At 41.5% G+C, this 26,638-nt stretch overlaps 1 protein-coding gene across 5 annotated transcripts in view; it reads right to left on the bottom strand.

Moving 5' to 3' along the window:
* braf (B-Raf proto-oncogene, serine/threonine kinase) overlaps positions 1-26,638 on the bottom strand; it is a 118,374-nt gene that overhangs the window by 33,384 nt on the left and 58,352 nt on the right. For 2 of the 5 annotated variants that reach the window (XM_059977737.1, XM_059977742.1), the window contains exons 7-14: positions 21,833-21,952; positions 15,425-15,584; positions 14,123-14,162; positions 11,528-11,647; positions 5,851-5,907; positions 5,329-5,465; positions 4,285-4,402; positions 1,090-1,174 (exon numbers count right to left, since the gene is read on the bottom strand). In XM_059977737.1, coding sequence (XP_059833720.1) covers positions 1,090-1,174; positions 4,285-4,402; positions 5,329-5,465; positions 5,851-5,907; positions 11,528-11,647; positions 14,123-14,162; positions 15,425-15,584; positions 21,833-21,952 — 837 coding nt within the window. The remainder of the gene's footprint in view (positions 1-1,089; positions 1,175-4,284; positions 4,403-5,328; positions 5,466-5,850; positions 5,908-11,527; positions 11,648-14,122; positions 14,163-15,424; positions 15,585-21,832; positions 21,953-26,638) is intronic. The other 3 variants (XM_059977739.1, XM_059977738.1, XM_059977740.1) reach the window with 3 other exon arrangements.

The following is a 26,638-nucleotide window of genomic DNA, read 5'->3' on the forward strand; positions in this document are numbered from 1 at the left end:
ATTTACCTGCATTAGTCCTTCAATAATTTCCTATCCAAGTACCTGCCCAACTGCCTTTCAAATGTTGTAATTGCATTTGCCAACATGACATCTTCTAGAGGCTCGTTTAAAATATTCACCACGCTGCGTGGAAAAATATACCACTCTAATCTCCTCTAACTTCCCACTCACCTTAAACCTGTGTCCTCTACTTCGAGACTCCCCTGCCATGGGAATGGAGATATCCATTCTATCTCTGCCCCAAAGAAGAGTACAAATTCAAATGGCAAACAGAAATCAAAATCGATTTGGGGACAAGGAGAAAAAGGATAAAAGGATAATTGCTGGTGGTTGTTCCTTCATTCAGATAATTCTTACCAGTAGGATTTCACTGGGCTCAGTATTCTGCCCTTTGCTTTCTGTAATGTAATGATTTAGACTGATGTCATGATAAAAGAAATAATACAAAAATTGGGCATGTGATTGAGAGTGAGAAAAAATTGTTTGGTCTGCATTTCTGCAGGTATAACAAATCAGGGAAATAGACAGTGAGAAAAATTATAGAGAAATGCAGAAGAACAGAGGGACATTGCAACATACATGCCATGAACTTTATAAGCAGAAGCAGGGAACATCCCTTAAAAGGCACATGAATGAAAGGTGTGATTGTGCTGAAGACACTGGAGAAACACAAAGACTAAAACATTTTAGCTATAATAAATGATTCAGATGTTTTTCTTGGAAAAGTGGGGGCAATTAGGATACATTAAATTATGATGAGACCAAACAGAGGAAGATTGTAAATTAGGATCTAGGTTGTAAATTACTTGAATACCACCAATGTCAACACATAATCTGTACACCTCCAAGGATGATATATCATTCACACACTTACAGGAATGACATACTACTGGTTACTGTTAGAACATCATTCATATATCTTCAATGACAACTGAAAAGGTTTCCAACCTTTTTTATGCCATGAATCCCTAACATTATCCGAAGGGTCCATGGACCTGTCTAAGATGATACATTATAGCAACCAAGAGTAGTTGTGTGCTGATCTACTCCAAGATTTTTCCTCCCAGAATCGCTCTGTTAACCTCTTACCTGAGAACTCCTACTTCATTTTTAAAAGCTTGTAGCTGTTGAGGTGTTGGAGCAGTAACATTCAGCATCTTCACTGCAACATCACCTGCAAACAAACAGCATTTATAGTGCATCACAGACCACAGAATAAGGCCTAAAGGCCAGTAAATAGCTATCACAACCAAGGTAGGGGTAGACTGGAAAAAACAGTCGAGCTGTTTTTTTTTCAGTTTACCGTCTGGTTGTCACAGCAGCTGAGTCTTTATATAGTGAGCAAATGAACGTAATGGTCATCACAGAGAGGATGGAGACTGAAAGGATTAATGTCATTAATTTTGCATTCCATCATTGTCAATTTACTCTGGTTGGAAGATTTATCAGGCAGAGACACTATTCCATTATCCTAACTGATTCACATTATGCTGATCTCTCTGAATTTTAAAACAAGATACCAAGGTGTATAATTTAGGTACTGAGGTATATTCTGCAGTTTTACCACTGCTTCAAATTTTTGGCGTCACTGAAAGCTTACCTTTTCACATGCTATTCATTCCAAATGTGCTTTCAGAGGAACTTATCACCAGTTAATGATACAAACAGGGACCTTGCCAGATCTCCACCACCTTATATTGGTTTTATAGTCAGATTTCTGGTCAGTTTGATGTGATTAAATCTTATTTGTTATTTTCCTTTAACTATCCTGATCCATGGAAGTGAGCCCATGCTTCAGTTCAATTTAGAATATTCTTTTTACTCAATTTCCTTCATATTTCTTGCAACATTATTATAAGTGTTGAAAGTTACAATTGTGCCACCATTACCAAGACTGTGAGATAAAGTTCTGCTTTTATTTTGCAGAATTCTAGGTTTTGTTACTGTAGTCTTGGTGTGATGGATGGGGATTTTTATATTTATTTACAGTCAGATTGTTGTACCTCATAAAACTAACAGTATGGAACAGTGGAATGGTTAGTTGCAAGAGCTTAGGGGGCATGGTAGCATAGCAGCTGGTGCATGTCTTTACAGCATCAGCTGTAAGATCTGGGTTCAACCCGTTACGGTCTTTGTACATTCTCCATGTGACCCCATGGGTTTCCTCCGGGCGTGCCGGTTCCCTTCCACATTCCAAAGACGTACAGGTTAGGATTAGTCGGTTGTGGGCATGCTATGTTGGCATCATAAGTGTAGTGACACTTGTGGGCTGCCCAGGATAAACTTTGCAGACTTGATTTAACACAAACGACACATTTCACTCTACATTTTGATGTACATCTGACAAATAAAGCTAATCTTTACACTAGCTTTTCTGAAGAGGGACAAGGTTTTTCTAAGCTCCATGTACCTATCCAGGAGTCTCTTAAAAGACCCTATCATATCTGCTTCCACCACAGTCACTGGCAGCCCATTTCACGCACACACAACTCTCTGCATTAAAAAAAAACCTGACATCTCCTCTGTACCTACTTCCAAGCACCTTAAAACCGTGTCCTCTCGTGCTAGCCATTTCAGCCCTGGGAAAAAGCCTCTAACTATCCACAGAATCAATGCCTCTCATCATCTTGTATACCTCTATCATGTCATATTTCATCCACTCCAAGGAGAAAAGGCCGAGTTCACTCAACCTATTCTCAAAAGGCATGCTCCCCAATCCAGGCAACAACCTTGTAAGTCTCCTCTGCACCCTTTCTATGGTTTCCACAGCCTTCTTGGAGTGAGGCGACCAGAACTGAGCACAGTACTCCAAGTGGGGTCTGACCAGGGTGTTATATAGCTGCAAAATTACCTCTCAGCTCCTAATTTCAATTCCACAATTGATGAAGACCAATACACCGTACACCTTCTTAACCACAGAGTCAACCTGCACAGCTGCTTTGAGTGTCCTATGGACTCGGACCCTAAGATCCCTCTGATCTTCCACGCTGCCAAGAGACTTAACATTAATACTATATTCTGCCATCCTATTTGACCTACCAAAATGAACCACCTCATACTTACCTGGGTTGAAGTCCATCTGCCACTTCTCAGCCCAGTTCTGCATCTTATCAATATCCCACTGAAACCTCTGACAGCCCTCAACACCATCCACAATACCCCCAACCTTTGTGTCATCAGCAAATTTACTAACCCACCCCTCCACTTCCTCATCCAAGTCATTTATAAAAATCACAAAGAGTAGGGGTCCCAGATCAAATCCCCGAGACACACCACTGGTCAACAACCTCCATGCAGAATATGACCCGTCTACAACCACTCTTTGCCTTCTGTGGGCAAGCCAGTTCTGGATTCACAAAGCAATGTCCCCTTGGATCCCATGCCTCCTTACTTTCTCAATAAGCCTTGCATGGGGTACCTTATCAAATGCCTTGCTGAAATCCATACACACTACACCTACTGCTCTACTTCCATCAATGTGTTCAGTCACATCCTCAAAAAATTCAATCAGGCTCATAAGGCACAACCTGCCTTTGACAAAGCCATGCTGACTATTCCTAATCATATTATGCCTCTCCAAATGTTCATAAATCCTGCCCCAGTCAGTGCTGCATCATATTCACGAAGAAAAAATTTCTCAGTTGAACATCTATCACACTCACCAATCCCCTTCCCTCCCAATGAAATGACTTAAGTCACTTGAGTGTTGCAGAACAACACTTGCACATTATAAAATGTTCTGCAATACGCGGTTTCCAAACAACTGGCACACTCACATTGTCAACACAACTACACACAGTCTCAGATAGCAAGATTCAAAGATAAGTATTGTCAATATACAAAGCATACTTTTTATAGAATTATCCATGTCTTTGGCTCTAAGACTTTCTCCATAAACTCTAAATTCTAAACCTGCTGATATATTGTTCAGCATCAGCCATATGAATATGGCAAAAAAACATTATATTGAAATATTCCTTCTGCCTTCACATTTGCACAGGATAACATATCTCTCAAAATAAGCTCCCTCATTTTAACATCACAAGTCAACTAATTAGTAATGGACACAGAACACCCATCTGAACAACCTATGTATGTTATGCATGATAAGATGGATCTTCAAGAGGTGACAGGAGAAACTCAAAGGACCAGTAATTCCTAAAACACTTCAGTATTGGAACATTAAGTGCTTTGGATCACTGAGATGTTCTGATCTATTAACTTGAGGCATTGATTTTCTTCAAAAAGGCAATAACAACATCTTAATTATTCCATACTCCATACCATGCCATTTTCCTTTATATACTGTTCCAAACGAGCCTGATCCTATCCTTTGGCCCTGCGTGATCTGTCCATTTGATATCTCCCAGTCGTCACTGGAGTCCCTTCGGCCTATAGTTTTCTACAAAGAACAGGACATTATAAATACAAGTGCTCAAAGCGAGTATTGACTATAATCATTCTCTAAGTACCACTCACACCAACTTCCTTCTCACAACCATGCCACACACATGAAGCTTTCCATCTACCAACGTGCACTGATGCCACTCTCAGAATACACAGGAGAAGCAGTCTGTTCCTGTAATTTTTCAGCTATAGGGCTTGTGCCCACATCTGTATAACGAATGACATCCCCCTCACCATCCAACCCTATTCATCCTAGGCATCTTCTTGTTGACAAACAGTGAGGAACCTTGATTTTCCATGTATCAAGAGGTAGCAGGACAGGTGTCTAGACAAAATCTGGATAATGGATTACTGAACACCCAGATGTTACGCTGAAAAGGTGGTTGGGTTACAATTTTGTTACTTTGAGATCAGGAACTACAACAATGAAGGAGCTCTGGAAGCTGAAGCATTGAATATATTCATGAGCCCTCTCCCTGCCGATCCAGTGTTCATATACCCATTTAAGAAAGGGTCCACTAGTACTGTTGGGAGCTTAGAAGGATTCACTAGGCTCCTTCCTGGATGAAAGGGTTGCTCTAACACGAATAGCTTAAAAAGGCTAAATCTGTCTCCTTTGTAGAGTTTAGAAGATTAAGGGGTGATATTATTGAAACATACAAAATTCTGAGTGGTAGACATTGAGATTTTTCCACTAATGGAAATGTTTCAAATGAAGGGACATGGTTGAAAGCTAAGAGGGTGGTCACTTAAAAGTAAAGTGCATAGGATGGCTACAAGTCAGAATTCTGGCAGAGATCACCATTTCCAGATCACAAAAGCTTACATGCCTTCAGCACTGATTTGACCCCAGCTCCATGTCATTCACCAAATACGGATCTCAGTCTCTCACCACTCTCGTACCACACAGTATGATCTTACCATTTTATTCCGGTCTTCAGACGATGACGACTTCCTCTCACGAGGCTGTGTACCAGGAGACTTCTGCAATGTTTTGACACTGGTCAGGGATCCAGGTAGCGAAGCAGGAGGGGTGGCAGAAAGCCCTGATGTGGATCCTGTTTGCAATATTTGTTTTAAAATAGAAGTTGTGAAGGGAACAGATGCAGAGGAATCAACAAGTAAGAAAGAAGGCAATTAATACCACAGCAATTGGTGACCCTTACAAGGAAATGAGCTAAGCTACAAGTTTGACAGCCCATGCAGGGTACGACACTAGTGAATGACCTTGCAAGCCAAGGTGGCTCCCAAAAAAAGGGGTGACCATGCACATAACTAATGCCAAATCTGTGAATTAAGGTGGAGAAGAGAAAGAGAAAGAGTGAAGCGTGAAGTTATAGCTATCAACCAGATTTTTTTTTTTGTTTCCATTGCGAGAGCTAGCTATGCAGCAACAAAATTAGCACCAAATCTGACTGGTACTGAGCAGTGGGCAATTTGTACCGGAGTTCAAATTCAACCAGCCTGGAAGTCTGTTGGCTTCAGAATTGAACAAGGCACCTTTAAAGAAAAGATAAACCAGTCACAACAGATTTTGAGATTAATTCTTAAGAGCACTTGGGAATAGGGTATCTTCACACAACTGGCAAACAGGACTGCAATATGGAGGCTCCACATAAGCTGTGATGTGTTATATTTCTCCAAGTATCTAGATAAAACAGCACACTCAGCTGTGGAGGTACTAGCATGGGTGCCACACCATTCCTACAGTTTGGTTGATAGGGTCTCAGCTTCCCACTCCAAAATAAAAATCACAAGCCAACAGACTACACATTTTCATCTTTCTAATATCAGCAACCCTTTCACTACAGCACACTGTCGGCCAGCACCCGGGGGAACTGTGGTCCAACTGATAGCCAGCACCCAAAGGAACTGTGGCCCACCTGATGGCCAGCACCGGGGGAACTTTGGCCCAACCAATGGCCAGCACCCGGGGAACTGTGGCCCAAACAATGGCCAGCACCTGGGGAACTGTGGCCCAACTGATGGCCAGCTTCGGGGGAACTTTGGCCCAACCAATGGCCAGCACCCCGAGGAACTGTGGCCCAACTGACCGTCAACACCCGGAGGAACTGTGGCCCAACTGACGGCCAGCACCCAGGGAACTGTAGCCCAACCAACAGCCAATTCTGGGAAACCATAGCCCACTGACAGCCGGCACTGGTGAACTGTTCAGTAGTCGACCAAAATCCAGCATTGGGGAAAAACTACTGGCATTCGTAGACCTATCAAAAGGTCCTGTGGAACCATTACTAAACAACAGGCACTTGTTCCTTGGAACAGTATCCCAACGGCAATGAACACAATGGAACTGTATTCCTACAAGGTACAAACACTGGAAATGTACCACAAAAACAAGAATCACAACTCAGAACTGCAATCACATCAGAGTAACCACCTTGGGTGCCGTGTCCCAGGAAGTATACGTGCATGTGGCTCTGTACCAAATGTTCACCTGTCTAGAGAACTACACAATAGTGTATTCATTAATCTTCCAGACATACATTCATTATCTTCACCTACATTCATTAAAATAAGCAAATTGGTGAAGAGTTAAAAGCACATATAACGCTGTCTGTTTCTTTTTAAAAACACCACATTCTCAGAGATCCTACCAACAACTTGCTCTTTAATGAATACATTAAAGAGGGAAAGGATGGAGGCAAAAAGTAATTTTGGGAAGGGATGGAGAAGGAAGGAAGTTTTATGGAAAGAATATTTCTTCCCAACCCCCAAAAGCATAAAGTACAGAATGTAAGAATAGCACTTGACAGAAACTATAGACCTTTTATTTCTGGGTTGGATTGTACATCAAGATATCAATGCAAGTCTTTTCTGAATTCTGCTTACTAAAGATAGTTCTTCAAAATAATTTCTAATTAATAAATTAAAGAATTTGCTTTGCCAAAAAAGGTATTATAGGGTATATAATGAGAAGGTAGATAACCCAGAGTGAAGGTATACAGTCTCTTTCTTTAAACTTAAGGAGTGACTCTAAATTATAAAACAGTGCAGGAATGTGTTTGACAGAGAAACCAGGTGCTGACCAGAAGCAGTATTTTGTTCATGGGCCTCAAGAAAGCCAGATGTGATCTTTTTCACCAACCCTCACCCACACCACCCTGAATACCAGCCCAAAACAACAACCTTGCCTCCTTGCTCATACAGGGTGCTGTCCTTCTCTGGTCCCTCTTCTGCTTTCTTCTGTATACAGTAAGCTGGGCTTAACTTGCAACTGAAGGAAAATGTCCCCAAGGGTCACAAGGGACTTCACTTCAAAGTACAAATCTGGGTTGGAAGGAATCTTGGTGGGGCACAAAGTACTCTGAAAGTGTAGCTCCATTCTGTTTTTGACTTGAAGTTGGAACCTCAAACCAGTCAACATCCTTATAGATATGCCACTTTTAAAATGGCCATTTGGCCCAGCCAGTCTCTTCTCCAATCAAATCTCCTTGGCTATATCCAAAATTAAAACACTTGACATATGCATCTAATAGGAATAAAATATTCCAGGAGATACTGTACATCTCCAGCATGAAGGGTCTCTGGTAACTACATTTACTTCAGGATGCCACTGTAGCATAGAAGTACTCTAGTACAGCTCGGAACATTGGAGTTCTGAATTCAATAATGCCGCAGTTTGTAAGGAGTTTGTACATTCTCCCCATGATAACCTGGGTTTCCTCTGGGTGCTCATTTCCTCCCACAGTCCAAATATGCGCTGGTTAGTTGGTTAATTTGTCATTGGAAACAGTGCCAGTGCAAACAGAAAAAAAGTGTTAATGGGTTCAAAGTCCATTTTGAAATTGGATGGCAGAGTGGAAGAAGCTATTCCTGAATCACTGAGTGTGTGCCGTCAGGCTTCTGTACCTCCTTCCTGACAGTAACAATGAGAATGGGAATTGCTCCCTTGGGAACCAGCATAGGCTAGAGTGACAGAATGGTCTCCTATGCTGTTAAAAGTATCTAAGAAAAGGTGCCGATGCAACAAGGTGAGCACTTGGGGAAAGTGTATGGGTTCAAGTGAAGATTGAACTGTTGTGAGTGGAGGGATTATTGAAGATTTAGTGAGGAAAAGGTGGATTCAAATTAGTGTTGAATTCACCTTTTGGGATGCAGAGATTAGTTGGAGCTTAGTGAAACTCTGACTAATGTGCTAAGTCAATATACCATTTTCTGTCGAGTTGGGATGTTGTTTGTGAATCTTCTCTAATCACCAAAGAGAGCTCGATCCTTGAGTTGTTATACCAATAGACCTACTTCATATCAATTTCTCCTGATACACTCACCCATGGCCCCATCACCCCCAGATACACATATTCCATTGCCCACCTGGAAGCACCTCATATTCCTCCAGTCATAAAGAGAAGATCATCCAAAACTGCCACTCGCACCTAATGCTGGATGGCCACATTCACTCCTTGCCCCTGTACTCACTCACCTCATTGGCTCCTAGATCCCAATTTGCAATCGAAATTCCTCAACTCTTGCTCAAGTGCTTCCATTACTCACTATTTCCCAGCACTGCAACCTCCTTCAGTGTTACAAACCTCAAGAGCTCCATTTTTCTCTATCTTGTGTTAGTATCCTATTCCTTGAGCCTGTAACAGGTGGCTATTCCTTCAACTTTCAGAATCATAATTCTGGGAAGTTCTCCCTTGTCCCTCTCTAGCTCGTTTTTCACCTTTAAGACATTCTTTAAAACTTCATGTTGTAACAAATCATTTGGTTAACTGGTTTGGGTCACATTTTTTTCTAGTTACATCTTGGGAAGCAGCTTGGGCATTAGAGGCACTACAATGTACTTGGGCTAGCCATTTCCCAATGTAGAGATGTCCAAGACTACAGGTTAAGGGCAATGAGATTCATATTGATGGGTTCTTGAGGGTCATCATACACCTGGTAGGCCAAAGAGCCTGCTTCTGTGTTGTACGTCTTCACAAATTGTTATTATATTTTTTTTATAATATGGTTAGTTTTTGGAATTTTCCAGAACTGATTGGGCAATGAGAGAGAATGTAATTGAGGTATAGCTCGGTATACCTGGTGGAATGAGAGATTTTAAAATCAAGTGATCCGCTGTTGTCTTGGTAATCTGATTCTGACTCAGAATTCAGCTTTCACCAGCCTGTCTCATTGTCAGAACTAGAGGGATGAATAAGAGCATTAAACCTTGCCTTTCAATTCTGGATGGTACTGAGCAGGCAAAGAGGAAGAAACTTAACCAGCTAATTAAACTTTAACTGTGTTCAAGAGACCAGGCTCTTTCAAACCTGGTCTTACATCCTCTGTGCTTAAGTTAAAACGATAAGCATATTCTGTACCAGGCTGACAATGATGACATTATCCAAATGCAGTTTACTTTGAAAAGAAATGAAAACAGAAAATACTGGAAACATTCAGTTGGTCAAGTCCAGATGTTTGGAAAGTGAAATGGAGTTATTGGTGCAGGCAAATGTTGGTCAGAGGTGGCAAGCAGATAAAACAATGTAGCTTCAGGCTGCAGGGAGTTGGGTGAGGGTGTGTAAATAGGACAAAGAGAATAAGTGATTGGTGAGAGCAGGGTTGCCCTGAAGATAAGCTACATACCAGATCACCTGGTCGGTGGGTTAGGGAAGACAGTTGGTGGGGATGGGGAGGACACGGTCTTTTGTTGGTTTAATGATGGACATGGTCTACATTATGAGGGCAGTTTGACAGTAAGAGTACAGACAAGAGGAATGGAAGCGCCGTAAAATGCAAGGATGCAGGACAGACCAGTAAGGCCATCTGCAGAACTTCTTGTATTTATGATTTTCCCCGTCCATAAATGCTGCTTGACTTGCTGAGTTCCTTCAGCAATTTGTGCATGTTGCTCAAGATTCCTGCATATCTGCAGAATCTCTTGTGTCTCATCTGAACCACTGTGCCTCTCCCGTGGTGTACCTAAACCAAGGTTTGTCCAGCATTTTCTATTTTTATTTCAGATTTCCAGCATCCACTGTATTTGGCTTCAGAAGATCCACAGATCACTTGCATGGCAAAACACAACTGTTCTAGGTTCAATGATGAGGAAAATATTACTCCCTTTCTACCTACAGTTTTGAGGGGATTTGTTTGTTGATCCACATGTTGAATTCAATACATTGAACAACCTGTCTACATCAGGTCTAACAAATACAACTGAGCAATAATGGAATTCATAGATCAGGCACAAAGGAATACATTTCTTAACATGAATTGTTCAAATTTTTCTAATTGAATTAACCACATCTGAAATACCTATCATCTCCTATTACACCGACATTTTACTGCACTCAATAACACATTGCTACAATCATGTTAAAAACGGTTTCATACATTTCCCTTCCTCCACCATGTAATTATATCATGACTTTGTTAGTGCTGAGTTATCACTGTTTGATATTTACAGCAGCAATCTTAAATCTTTATTGGCATCTTAACACTAATTAAGGTTAAGAACTTAAAGTAGTAAGTTGTAGGCCATTTTAAGCATATATGCCATAGGCCACATGAATTATAAAGGCACATATGAGTGCTAAGCAACTACACAAGGCACAGTAACTGTTTTCCACCATCACGTCCCATCTACATCCCCTGGCTTTGTGCCTGTTTTCTGTAGTCACTCCCTTAATCTAATGCAAGGACAAATAATGGTAAAATAACTTCTGGTAGGTCCAGGTAAGAATGGAACTCTTAGACCACTAATGACATTTCTTGTTTAATTTTGCCATATGTTTGTGGCCCTTGAATCCAAGCGACATGGACATCAAACTGCAGTCTTCTAGCTGCTGGAACAATCCCTCATATACTTACATAACCATGCAATTCCTGTAGTTCTAGCCACCAATGCAAATGTTTGCCTACTGAGTGGGGTGTCCATCTGCCGTTCCCAAAGAATGACCCTTGCAGCTGATTTCACTGCGAAGAAGCCTTTACTTGCAGGCTTCAGCCTGATACTGCTTCTGATCAAACGACCTGCTCCAAAGTTCCTGGATCCGTGGAGTGGTTGTGAATCTCAGGTGAAGAAGCAGTGGTGAGAGAACCGGTGTGGTGTGATGTAAATATGTCTGGGGGGGAACGTGCAGAGGTGGGTATGTGAGGAGAGGTGCCCAAGTACCTCTGAATACGGGACCAGGCTCAAAATCAAAGACAATGTCATTGGGGTAAGATTGCAACAAAGGGCTGGGAGTCCGGGACCGGTACTTCCTGAGGCACCTGACCGGCTGCGTCAAGGGGGCTGTGGGAAGAGAAAAGAAAAGGAGTAAAGGAACAGGAAAACAAACCCTACAAACAGGGTTCCTTCCTACTGGAAAAAAAAACTGTAGGATTTCCTCTGGGAGATCTTCCCTTGTTTTGTACAGTGCATGTCCATCAATATTGCTTTCTGGTGAAAGATCAGAGACTAGAGCCCTTACATATACACACTATTCACTTTTAATCACCGCTCGCCAAACCCTTACTCATAAATCTTCAGGGGAACATACAACACAGCTTTGCAGCTGAATTACACCTCGTACCTGTCAGTTTAGTGCACAATGTACTTCATTATAAAAGAGCAACAGTGTTTAAAATGGGATTAGTACACAGCTCTTAATGCTTTGCTTCATTTCCCCTAAAAATAACAGTAGAATTACAGTGGCTTTCAGTCAACTGGGGTGAACATTTATTTAGGACAACTCAAAGGGGGAAAAAAGCTAAATTGAGACAACAGCTGGGATTCCCTTTGTTACTCAGTTAAATTGTAGTTTGCCTTTTTTTCTTTTAACTATTTCCATGAAACTTTAGCTAATTGGGGCAGTTGCTTATTTGGACGAAAATGTACTGGTCCCGATGTGTCTTAATTAACTAGAATCTACTGTATTTTTAATTTATTTTCAATTCTTGTGAATTTCAAAGGTGCTAAATAACATAAAAATGGAAAATTGAGGTTGATCACATTACAACACAATTCATAAAAAATCGCCTTGACGCCCACTCCAGCACTGAAAGCAACATGGAGAATGTCACCTCGCACTGTGGTTGCTAATTTTCAAAGGACCCTCCCAAACTATATCAGCTAACAAATGTAGCCCAACTGAGCTAATATAGAACACAGAATCCAATCTACCATAGGTGGGCTCAGATAGATGAACTCACTGGAGAAAAAAGCATAGTGGTGAGAATATCCAGCTATTCTGAAAAGGTAATTATCTCCCATTCAGTAGCAGGTATTTGAAAACAGCCCTTTAAGATGTTACGGTGTCTGAGGATAAGACCATCAAGCTGTCTTCCCCTACAATGTAAAGAAGCAATAACATACTGTAGTTATAAATAGCAACTTTCCAAAATGGGGTGTTTGAATGATACTGGCAGTCAGCTGTGCCACTAACAGCAGTGAAATATCAAAAGTAGTATGTGTTAGATCCCCTCACACCCTGTTGCAGCCCAGCAGCCCCAGTGACTTCTCAGCTGCTCACTACAGCAATGGCTGCATGTACACCTGCACGCTCCTCAGATTGTGCTGGAGCAGAGCACCAGGAAACTGGTGGGAACTAAGATGCACAACTTTAACAGATCAAAGCCATTAGCTGTAACCCTGAGGTCCACAACACACAACAGAATCTGACAGTCTTATAAGGGAAACACACTTGAAATTATTCCAAACAGCCTGAAAGCTTAATGAACCACAACTACAGACAAGCTTATTGATTCAATCACTCATCCATGCTAACCTCACTGATCATAACACAGAGGCTCTGTGATTGTCTTAGGAAGGTTTACTTTTGAAGTCAGATCAGGGTCCTATTCTTCAATATCTACAATGTGGACGTGGAAGCGATCAACAAGACAGGTCCAGGTCCAGATGTGATGCCGTCTCTGATCAAATTGTTCAGAATCACTACCACTGACAGATGTTGTTTTGCAGCAGAGGTACAGTTTACTGACCTACCCAGATTCTCGCTTAGGAAAAAGCACAAGGGTAAGTCACTTGCCAGCAATGAATCAGCTTCTGGGAATGAGCTTGGGAAGTAGGGAGATTAAAAAAGAAAAAAAAAAATTGGAAGAATCCCAGAAGTTCTAGAATTGCATTTTTTTTATTACGGGAAAGCTAACAGCTATTCAGTAACTCAGAACTAAGCACTCTATTGACATGGGTCTACAAAAGGCACAGTAAAGAATCAGGGCTGTGCAAGGGAAGATACTTCTTAAATACAAGAACTGCCTGTGAGCCAGAACACTGCATGCATGGACGGTCAGCTGCAACTTCAAGAAGGGAACTGATTGAGCACTTCAGGAGAAGCTTTTTGTAGGGCTACAGGGAAAGCAGATAGATAGCCTCCATCTGTTTCATACTGAATCTACCATTCTAGGAAGGACAGGGAATCCAGTCTAAAGCTTAAAAACACAAGCAGAGATCAGACAGTGGGTCATCTATAACTATTTATTCTAAATCATTCTGACTTATGCCCTAATATAGCATTGTACAGCATAAACTGTCAACTCTGCCAGAGTATTTCCTTACTTTCCATTGTCTAGAAGTTGGGCATTTTGAGAAACACAAAATACATGCAAAAAACAGATAAGGCAACTTACTGGGAGAGAGAGAGAAAGAAACTGGGAAAGAAAGAAAAATTATACAACAGAACCAGAAATATTAACCTCACTTTAAAAACTCCATTCAAGGAACTTGTAAACCTTTTGCAAATCAAATCATCACACAACATGCTCTTACCTCCATCACTGCGCTGTAGATCTTGGTCTCGGATCAGACCCTAGAAGGCAAGGATCAAATATTAGTCATCCAATCACACTAACTTACACTACAAAGAACTGGCTGCAGTTGGAATCAATAAAAAAGATGTTTTTCTGTCACAAGTGGGGATTCATCAGAGGGCCAGGATGAAGAGAGCAGGAGGGAAAGCATGGTTAACGATTATCAGCACTTCCATCCCAAAAGAGTTTTTACATACAGCATGTACAACTCTGTTCGAAAGACAGATAAGCTGCAAGATTTAGAATAAATGAGCTATGGAAATCAGAAATGTTCTAGACTCCAACATCTGTACCAATTGAGATGACCTCTGCCAAACACATCAGGCATTTTAGCAGATTTGAGGGACTTGGCTATCATCCTGAAAAAACATTTAAGGTTCAAGGACCAACATCAGCTTACTATTATGCTTCCCAGCAGGTGAAATGTCTGGTAATTTTCACTGCCTTGGCTTCCTGCTGTAAAATTATTTGATTAAGATAATAACTGCTAAGACCACCAGAAGACAAAGGCTCCAGGAATGGTGGGTGAAAGAGTTCTGGCTCAACAGGTTTTCAACTGGAGTAAGACCTTCCAAATGAAGAGAGCAAGAAACATGCATGACACAATGTCATTAGGTAGTGCATGGATAATCAGTGTTTCTCCATCTACTAATCAGATATCGTAAGAAGATGCCTTGTAAGTCTTCACACTCAGTGACACATTTTTGAACAGCAGCATATCTGGCTGCCAACTTACAACAGCAGCAGAAAATAAGCTATCTAGTCAATTATTTTGGAGCATTGCCTAAGGAATAAGTATTAGCCTGAACAAAGAGAGGAAGCTCTTTTGTCTTTAAAAGTAGCCTTGAGACCTTCAGAGGCTACCTCAAAGTGAAAATGCATCTTTTTGAGCAACACACACAAAATGCAGGAGGAACTCAAACAAATCAGGCAGCACCTATAGTAAAAAACAGTCTCTGCCAAAGGGTTTTGGCCCGAAACATCAACTGTACATCTTTTTCCATAGCTGCTGCCTGGTCTGCTGAGTTCCTCCAGCATTTTGTGTGTGTTGCTCGGATTTATAGCATCTGCAGATATTCTCTTGTTTGTGATTTGATTACTTCCAACAATACTGTGCTGGCCTGGCAGGTCTCATTTATGGGTTCTGGCATTTCTTGTGGCCTAATGAAGAATGAAACCACTGAGTATGGTCAACACTGTATAATGTTTACCTCAATGAAGATTTAATAGCGACCATCAAGCTGATGAGAGAGATACTTACATCAATATTGACCTGTTCGATTGTGTTGAGATGTACATTTGGAGCAGAGGATGAGCGGTCCCTTTGACCAAACTGATTCCGTTGATCTTCCTCCCCGGATCTGAAGGGCTGTGGGATTGGAATTGATTTCGTTGGGGAAGTGGCGGGATGAGAAAGAGACCTGTAAATACAAAAACATCCATTCCATTCATACCCTCAACAGCATGTCAGATTTCCAACTGTCTTCTTGCTTTTTGTCAAGAATTAGCTTTATTCACCACATACAGTAACATTCATTAGGAATTTGCTAGGGTGTGTTGGCACAACACGCAACAAAAGATAATATTCAACAATTATAAAGACTAAAGAATTATATAAAAATAATGTTATAGGACTTCCTAAACCAAGCTGGAGTACACTACCACAAGCAACAGCTCCTTTTAACATTTCAACAAAGCTGTTATTCTGGAGACAAATAGAATTAGGCCATGCAAAGTGGCCATTACAATGTACCTAACAAGGTGAGAGCAGAAATTAATCCTGAGACTAGCACAGTAACACATGGCAAATGACTTAATACTCAAAGTGCTACGTGCATTACTTCCAAGGTAGTTCTTTGTCTGGCATTGCTGGTAGTAAATGTTTCCAAACACACTTTGTCCCCTGCCCCACTTCAACCTCTGCTTCACCCCTTCAGTCTCATCCCTCATGATCACTTCAGCCTTTCTTCCTCCTCTCCATATCTTTGCCACTCATGATAATAAAGCTTACAAAACATACAAAAAGGAAGTAGGTCATAGATTTCAAACAGCTAAGTCCCTAGCATCAATTCGTATGGCACACAACACAGCCTGTTAATATGAAATGACCCATTTATCAATAACCTTTCTGTATCTGAGCCAATCTTTGATCCAACACAGTATATTACTCTCAACTCTGTAAGCTATTAATGATACCTTATCACATGCACTTTGAAAATCCAAATATGCTTTTATCAGCTCTAGTTGATTTTCCCTGGTGTCATAGTTACCCAGCACAGAATCAGGCCCTTCAGCCCAACTCATTCATGTCAACCAAGCTGCCTCCCAAAGCTATTTGTTCCAAAACCCTTTAAACATTTCCTTCCCATATACCTGTCCAAACCTCTTTTAAGCACGATAATTGTACCCGTATCTAACACTTCCTCTGGCAGCTTGTTTGTGAGGAGTGCCAAACACTTTCTTTATTGCCATCTACCCATGTCACTACTTTCTGGAAACAATGTTTCTCTGTTCTGCATCAACCTTCAGGGCCTTGCCATTTATTGAGAACTCCAGCTCTGGTTTAATTCCCCAAAATTTAACGCCTTGTATTTGAGAAAGTTAAATTGCACCTGCCATTTCTTGGCTTACTTTCTCCACTGATCATTAGATAACCTCTTTGTTGTCCACTATATCACCAGTTTTAGTGTCCTACTTACAAACAATGCCAATTACATTTTTATCCAAAATGTTAATATAACTGACAAACAACAGTGAACCAAGCACTGATCCCAGCGGCATATCGCTGGTCACAGTAACCCAAAAACAACCCTCCATTATCACCTTCTGACTCTTCAAACCAAGTCGATTTTGTATCCAATTGGTCAGATCACCCTGGATCCTATGTGATCTAACCTTCTGAGCCAGCCTACAATATACAAATTCACAGATAACAACACCATCATTAGTAAAATTTCAAATTGCAACAAGGAGGCACAATGAAGCAAAATAGGTCTGCTGGTTGAGTGGTGTTGCAACAACAAACTCATACTCAACTTCAGCAAGCCCAAAGAACTGATTGTTAACTTCAGGAAAGGGGAGTCAGGAGAACACACACCAGTCCCCATTAGGGGGTGGTAGTGGTGGGGTATGGGGGAGGGAGGAAATCAGTGGTGGAAATACTAAATGGCTTCAAATTCTGAGGCATCAACATCTTGGAATATCTGTGCAGTGTCCAACACATTGATATAATCACAAAGAAGGCAAGGAGTTTGAGGAGATTCTCTATGTCATCAAAGACTTTTGTTATGGTAGAGAGCGTCCTGACTGCTAGCATCACAGCCTTGTACAGAGGCTCCAATGCCCAGGATCACAAGAATCTGCAAGCGTTGAAGATTCAGCCAGCTCCATCACAGGGACAAGCCACCATACCATCAAGGATATCTTGAAGAGGTGGTACCTCAAGAAGGCAGTATACATCATTAAGGATGCTCACCATCCCAGATGTGCCCTCTTCTTGTTACTATCATCAGGGAGGAGGTACAGATGCCTGAAGAAACACTTAATGTTTTAAGAATGGCTTCTTCCACTTTGCCATTAGGTTTCTGAGTGGTCCATGAACAATATTTAATTATCCCTTTACTTTTGTACAATTTGTTTTGTAATTTATATTCATTTTATGTTTTTACACTGTACTGCAGCTGCAAATCAACAAGTTTCACATTACATAAGACCGATTATAACTAGATTTGGATTCTTATGCGGGACCTTGTCAAATGTCTTAAAGAGTCCATGTTATCGTTAAATGCTCTGCCCTCATCAAGCTATCTAGTCATCCCTTCTAAAACCTGAAATTCATGAGAGACAATTACCACACACAAAACCATGCTTTTGATGCCTAATCAATCTTTGCTTTTCCAAATGAAGATAGATTCTGCCTCAGAATTGACTCCAGTAATTTTCCCACCACTGATGTGAGGCAAACCAGTTGGCTTGCTTGTTATATTCTAGGTTACATTGTGCTTTGAAAAAGACAATTTCCACTTCAAAGATCCACAGTGGCTCAAAAAAAGCAGAGCACAAAAGAGAAAAAGTATTTTCTAAATACTTCCTCAATAACGATTCCCAGTGTTTACTTGGTCACAAACAGCATGCTAGCTGGCTGTGTTCTTCTTCTAACCGACCTTTGTAAATTGAGCAGTGATATAACATTTAGTATCTAATTAATTGGGATTGATCTAGCAACTAGAGAATTTATAGATTTGTATCGCATTAACCATCCCTGCAGCCACCTCTTTCAGGCCCCCCAGCAGTTCCTCACTAATCTCTCTCTCCCTCTACACTTAATTCTACATGTCCTCTCACTCTATTTTGTCTCAACTCTCACTTCAGTTCTTCACTATCCCCTCACTCATCCTCTAACCTCCCCTTTATGGGGCCTCACTCTCTTCCCTCCTACTCCCCTGCCCCCCCACCACCCACCCCTATTTGGGGCCTTCACCACAAAACCTCCCTTGGGAGGCCCTCGTTCCATGTCCCTCATTAGGAAAAGGAATAAATCTCAGTGACGTCAATGCTGATGCATCGACAGGTTGAAAATTGTACTGAATCCAGTGAATAGTTAAGGGAGAATCCATGCTCATTTCCTTTTGTCAGATCTTCAATATCACAGATCTTATCGAACAATTGGAATACAAAGGCCTTCATACCGAAGGAGAAAAAGCTCCCCAAACTAATCCTCCACCATTCCCTACTTGGCCTGCAAACCTTACAAATCTTTACATGATGAAATGATAGTGCTATCCAGTGTCCCATTATGTAATACTCTGAGTATTGTTAAAATTGTTAAGAGTTCATGTCAGCACCATCCTTTCCAGCAGAGTCTCAGACAATCTGTGTATAAGTATTTTCTTTATTTCCTCTCTAATTCTTTTATGATTTCTTTAATTGGCCTTGGATTTTAAGCCCTTTATGACATTAATCCTTCCCATTTGTCAGCCCTCATAACTGCGTGACAATTCAATTATGTCTCCACTCAGCCACCACAGTCTGAAGAAAACACTTCCAGCCTATCAGACTTCTTGATCATCGCTAGAGTTTTCAAGTATTGAAAATGTCCTCATAAATCACCTCTCTATTCTGCCCAGCACAATATCTTTCCTCAGTGATGGGAAATGTGTGCATAAGACCATAAAACTACAAGAAAAAGGAGCAGAATTATGTCATTCGGCCTCTTTGATCATGTCTGATTTATTTTCTCTCTCAACCCTATTCTCCTGTCTTCTCCCAGTAACCTTTAACAATAACCTTACTAATCAAGAACTTATTAACCTCCACTTCAAATATACCCAATGACTTGGCCTACACAGTTGTCTCTAGCAATAAGTTCCACCATACTATCACTAAATAAATTCCTCCTCATCTCGGTTCTAAACAGACGTTCCTCTATTCTGAGACTGGAACCTCTAGTCGTAAACTATTCCACTTTTAGCAACATCCTCTCCATGACCACTCTATCTAGGCCTTTCAATATTCGGTAGATTTCAATGAGATCACCCCTCATTCTTCTGAACTCCACCAAGTACAGACCAAGAGCCATCTCCTCATTCATTAACCTTCTGATTTCCAGGATCATCCTCGTAAACTTTCTGTGGACCCAATGTCAGTGCCAATGGGGCCCCTAATGCAGTGCTCAAGCTGTGGTCTAACTGGTGCTGTACACAGTTCTAGAAATACCTATTTTTGTATTCTAGGTCTCTCTAAGCATGCATTCCACTTGCCTTTTTTAACCTCATCTATCTGTCCTGTAACCATTAATGATCTGTGGACAGACACTCCAACTCTCTTTGTCCTCTCACATCACTTGGTACCATTTGACTGAATTTTATTTGTTACTTTCCCGTCCAACTGACAAGACAATATCTTCCTGCAGTTTAAAGCTTTTGTCTTCAGTCCACCACATGACTTCTGTGAGAGGCAGTAGGCAGGCAGCAGTGGTAACATCTTCAGGACGATACACTGAATCACTTATTTCAAACAGCAATGGCAATCACAGATTTTATACAGTTATTACAACAGAGGAAGAGGCTATTTGGGACATCATCTATGCTAGCCTTTAGAGCAATCCTATTCATCTCATTCCCTTTTGTGTCCATACAGCTGAATCTCTCTGCTACAATTTCAATGTATCTGTCAACTACCTATACTTAGCAGTAATTTACACCAGCCAATTGATGACTTTGGGATGTGGGAAGAAACTGGATGAACCCATGCTGTCCCAGGCAGAACATGGAGACTCCCTACTGGTGGCACCAGAGGTCAAGATTGACCTCAGGTTATTAGAATTCTGAGGCAGCAGTACACACAAAGTGCTGGAAGAACTCAGCAGGTCTATGGAGGGGAATGAACGGTCAACGTTTTGAGCTGAGACCCTTCATCGGGACTCAGAGAGCAGAAACCACAATAAGGTGGGGGGGCGGAGGAGTACTATCTGGCAGGTGATAGGCAAGACCAGATGAGGTGTGCATTTGGGCTCCATATCTAAGAAAGGGTTGTGCTGGGATTGGATCCTGTGCAGATTTACAAGAATAATCCCGGGAATGAAAATATTAATGAATAAGGAATATTTGACAGCTCTAGGTCTGAATCTGCTGGAGTTTAGAAATACAAGGGCAGATCTCCTAGAAGCCTATTAAATATTGAAAGGTCTAGATAGAGAAGAAGTGGAGATGATGTTTCCAATTGTGGAGGAGTCTAGGACCAGAGGGCACAGTTTCAGAATAGAAGTGCGTCCTTTTTGAAGAGAGGTGAGTAAGAATTTCTTTATTCAGAGTGGTGGAACTTTATGGCCTCCATAGTCGTCTGTGGTAAAGTCATTTCAGATATTTAAAGTGGACATTGATAGGTTCTTCATTAATCATGGCGCCAAAGGTTATGGGGAGAAGGCAGGAGAATGAGGCTGAGAGGGATAATAAATCAGCCATAACTAAATGATGGAGCAAATGTGATGCGCCAAATACCGAATTCTGCTCTGATATCTTATGGTGACAGATGGAAAAGTAAAAGAGTGAAGATTTAATAAGAGCAGTGGGCCGTGGAATGAAGGGAAGGAGGGGAACCAGAAGGAGGTGATGGGCAGGTCATGGCTGTGGGGGAGGAAAAGAGAAAGGCTGAGAGGGTAACCAGAATGGGGAACAGAAAAAGAGAGACGGGTGGGGGGAAAAGATGGAGAGAAAGAATTACCAGTAGTTAGGGGAATCAATGTATGTGCCATTGGGTTGAAGGCAACCAGATTGAATGAGGTATTGCTACTCCAACTAGAGTGCAGAGTGCAAGTAGACGAGGGCATGGACAGACATGTTGGTATAGGAATGTGAAGTCGAATTAAAATGGATGGCCAGCGGGAAATCCTACCTTTTGCAGCAGAGTGAAGATGCTCAATGAAACAGTTGCCCAATCTGCGTCAGGTCTCACTGACATAGACGAGGCCGTATAGCAGATACCAGAGCAGTACTACCTGCTTTGCCACTCATGGCGTGATGCACAGGGGAGAGCAACTCTACAAGTCCTGACTGATACACAACTGAAGGGCTGCAAGACCCAGAAAGGAAAAGGATGAGGCACAGTCTGGGGGGGGGGGGGTACACCAGAGAGCAACTGGAGGTGAGCAAGTGCCCTGAGAAAAACTTACCCTGTGGATTCAGAGGGTGGAACTGACGGATACATCCCTGAGCCAGTTGGTGTTCCTATGGATGATACATCTTCTTGGGGAATCGGATGGTTCTCATAGATTCGTGAAAGAATTAGCAAACTGGAGAGAAATTGGAAAAAGACAGAATAAATGAAGGAATGCAAAAAAATCCATAGATCTCAGCAATATTGCTTCAATTATTTTTGGTTAACAAGCCCAAAGGACTCTGCTGAAAAACTAGGAAATCTTCACCTTATATTGTACCTTGTGCCAATTTAGTACTTTTGATGTGCAACAGCTAACAAAAGCAAGACTTTTTCAATGTCATTTCCTGTACAAAAGTGTAAGGAGAACAAAGTGATTGTTATTCTGGATTCGAAGCAGCACAAAAAACACAAAAGGGAAAGGACATAATAATGACAATAAGCACAATAAATACAAATTAAGTGAGTCTTACTTCAATGGTTAGTAAGTTGATGGAGAAGATCCTGAAAGGCAGGATTTGTTAAAGGCAGGTTGTGACTTACGAGCCTGATTTATTTTTTTTCCTGAGGATATAACTAAACACGTTGATGAAGGCAGAGCAGTAAATGTAGTGTATATGGATTTCAGCAAGGCATTTGATAAGGTACCCCATGCAAGGCTTATTGAGAAAGTAAGGAGCCATGGGATCTAAGGGGACATTGCTTTGTGGATCCAGAACTGGCTTGCCCACAGAAGGCAAAGAGTGGTTGTAGATGGGTCATTTTCTGAATGAAGGTTGCTGACCAGTGGTGTGCCTCAGGGATCTGTTCTGGGGCCCCTACTCTTCCATGATTTTTATAAATGACCTGGATGAGGAAGTGGAGGGATGGGTTAGTAAATTTACTGATGACACAAAGGTCGGAGGTGTTGTGGATGGTGTGGAGGGTTGTCAGAGGTTACAGTGATCAAAACTAGGCTGAGAAGAGGCAGATGGAGTTCAACCCAGTTAAGTGTGAAGTGGTTCATTTTGGTAGGTCAAGTATGATGGCAGAATATAGCATTAATGGTAAGACTCTTGGAAGTGTGGAGGATCAGAAAGGGCACAGAGAAGATTTACAAGAATTTTGCCTGGATTGGGGAGTGTGCCTAATGAGAATAGGTTGAGTGAACTCGGCCTTTTCTCCTTGGGGAGACAAAGAATAAGAGGTGACCTGATAGAGATGTACAAGATAATGAGAGGCATTGATCCTGTGGATAGCACAGACTTTTTCCTGGGGCTGAAATGGCTAACACGAGAGGGCACAGTTTTAAGGTGATTGGAAGTAGGTACAAAGGAGATGTCAGGGGTAAGTTTTTTTTTACACAAAGAATGGTGAGTGCATGGAATGGGCTGCCGGCGATGGTGGTGGAGGCAGATACGATAGGGTATCTTAAGAGACTCCTGGATAGGTACATGGAACAGAAAAATAGAGGGCTATGGGTAACCTGTTTGGCACAGCTTTTTGGGTCAAAGGGCCTGTATTGTGCTGTAGGTTTTCTATGTTTCTATGTAAATATATGATAACTAATTGTAATAGAGGAAATGCAACATCCATGAACAAGATTCCACCAGTAAGAATATGGTAACGACCAAACAATGACCGACACAGTGGTGTCAAGAAAACAACCTCTCCCTCAATGTCGCAAAAACAAAGGAATTAGCTGTGGACTACAGGAGGAATGGAGACAGGTTAACCTCTATTAACATCAATAGGTCTGGGTTGAGAAGGTGAACAGCTTTATGTTCCTCAGCACACACACCAGTGAGGATCTCATGTAACCATATAACAATTACAGCACGGAAACAGGCCATCTCGGCCCTTCTAGTCCGAGCCGAACGTGAGATCTATACATACCAGCTGTGTGGTGAAAAAGGCACAACAGTAACTCTTTCACCTCAAATGGTTGAATTAGTTTGGTATGGGTTCCCAAATCCTAAGAACTTTCTATAGGGGCACAATTGACAGCATCCTGACTGGCTGCATCACTGTCTGGTATGGGAACTGTACCTCCCTCAATCGCAGGGCTCTGCAGAGAGTGATGCGGACAGCCCAACGCATCCATAGATGTGAACTCCTCACTATCCAGGACACTTGCAAAGACAGGTGTGTAAAAAGGGCCTGAAGGATCATTGGTGACCCAAGTCACCCAACCGCAAACTGTTCCAGCTGCTACCATCTGGGAAACGGTACCGCAGCATAAAAGCCAGGACCAACAGGCTCCGGGACAGCTTCTTCCACCAGGCCATCACACTGATTAATTCATACTGACACAATTGTACTTCTATATTTACTGTCCTGTTGTACATACTATTTATTATAAATTATTTAAATTGCGCAATGCACATTTAGACGGAGACATCATCTAAAGATTTTTACTCCTTGGGTATATGAAGGATGTAAGTAATAATGTCAATTCAATTCAATTCAATTCACAATGTTGAATGGGGAATAAGTTTTGGTCAAGAAACCAGCTATAGTTTTCCTTTTATTTTCATAATAGTGCCATGAGCTCTTTTACATAACCTGAGAGAACAGGTAAGGGACTGGATTAAGGTTTCAATTGAAAGACAGCACTTAGTAACGATTTTTATTGACAGTCTAGGAATTTTTGCTTAATTCCCTGGAGTTGAACTTCTGAACCTTTAAACTATCAAATAATAACGCTCCCCAATAAAGTAATATGCTTAGTGAAACAGTATATCATGATTAGAAGGGGGGGCATATTACCTTCAAAGACTAAATATAAATACCAGGATTTGAAGTCTCAGGGGCGTAGTTCCCAGATCAGCTTGAGCAAAGTACAGTGACATCCATCTGAGGCAGGTCTGACCTTTTCTCCTGTTTTATATGCATTTGTTCTAAGTTTGTACTGGCAAGCTACACTTGCCAAGTTAGATCAATGTCTAACAGTTTGGGGTTGGCACAGACCTCCAGTGAATACTAATAATGAACTGAAGGATAACAGATGTAAACCTAGACTGGGCTTGGGCAGGAGGCTCCCTTAACTGAAGGAAACTGAGTTTCTACAACAAACCTTGCCTTCCACAAATGACTACAATAATTAAACTTGAGCTGGGCTTGAACATCACCTCTGTGTCTCTTTCCAAGGACCAAAACTACCAAACTTTTCACTATCTTTTAAGTTTATCATGCAAAAGTATTGGAAAGTTGTTGATTTCTCCTGCTGACCTGTGCTGGAACGTATTCAATTACAAGGAATATAATTTTAATTACAAGAATTATTATCCTGTAATCATGGAAAACTCCAAGGTGTTCAACATGCATATAAAAAAAAGGGTGGAGGATTAGAGTGAGGGTAGGTCCAATCAGGGATAAAAGAGGAGACATGCGCTGGAAGCCAGAGAAGGTAAGGGAGGTTCTTAATAAATACGTTGCTTCAGTACTAGTGAGAGGAACCTTGTTGAATATAAAGTCAGTGTAAAACAGGCTGAAAAACTGGAACATGTCAAGATCATAAGATATAGCAGCAGAATTAGGCCATTTGGCCGATAGAGTCTGCTCTGCCATTTTATCATGGCTGATCCAATCTCAGCCACAATCTCCTGCCTTCCCCCATTATCTCTTCATGCCCTGACCAATCAAGAACTTATCAACCTCTGCCTTAAATATTCATAAAGACTTGGCTTCCACAGCTGCCTTTGGCAAAGAATTCTACAGATTCACCGCTCTCTGGCTAAAGGAATTCCTCCTCATCTCCATTCTAAAAGGACCCACCTCTATTTTGAGACCGTGTCCTCTGGTCATAGACTCTCCCGTCGCTGGAAACATCCTCTCCACATCCACTCTATCAAGGCCTCTCACCATCGATAGATTTCAATGAGGCCATTCCTCATTCTTCTGAATTCTATTAAATTCAGGCCCAGAGGCATCAAACGTTCTTCCCGTGACAAGCCATTCAATCTTGGCATCATTATCGTGAATTTCCTTTGAATCCTCTCCAGATTCAGCACATCCTTTCTAAGATAAGGAGCCCAAAACTGCTCACTTAAGAAAGATGATGTCCTGGAACTTTGAAAAGCATTAGGACAGATGTCCTTGGAGTCAGATAGGACATACCAAGTTACTGTAGGAAGTGATGGAAGCGATTGCTATGCCCTCGCAATGATCTTCGCACCCTCACCAGCTACAGGAGCATTACTGGAAGATTGGATGATAGGAAATGGTATTTCTTTATTTAAGTAATAGAGATAATCCTTCTAATTATACAGTAGTGAGACTTACATCAGTGAGATCACGTCTCATGAGCCGGACTGACTTCTTTGAGGAAGTGACTGAACAAATTGATGAAGGTAAAGTGGAGGATGTGGAAGGCTTATTCAGAAGATCCAGCACAGGATTCAGGGAGACTTGGCTATGTGAAATCTACTACCACCCTTGGTTAACAGATGGCAGACCCCCTCCAGCTTCAACACATCCTTTCTAAGATAAGGAGCCTAAAACTGCTCACAATACTCCAACTGAGGTCTCACAAGGGCTTTATAAAGTCTCAGCATTACATCATTGCTTTCGTATTCGAGCCCTCTTGAAATGAATGCTAACATTATATTTGGCTTCCTCACCACAGACTCAACCTACAAATTGACCTTTAGGTAATCCTGCAAAAGGACTCCTAAGTCCCTTTGCACTTCAGTTTATTTGCATTTTCTCTCCTTTTAGGAAATAGTCAACCCTTTAATTTCTTCTACCAAAGTGCATGACCATACATTTCCTGACACTGTATTCCATTCTGCCATTTCTTTGCCCATTCTCCTAATCTGTCTAAGTCCTTCTGTGGCCTCTC

The sequence above is a fragment of the Hypanus sabinus genome, chromosome 8, assembly GCF_030144855.1.
Source record: "Hypanus sabinus isolate sHypSab1 chromosome 8, sHypSab1.hap1, whole genome shotgun sequence".
Lineage (NCBI taxonomy): Eukaryota > Metazoa > Chordata > Chondrichthyes > Myliobatiformes > Dasyatidae > Hypanus > Hypanus sabinus.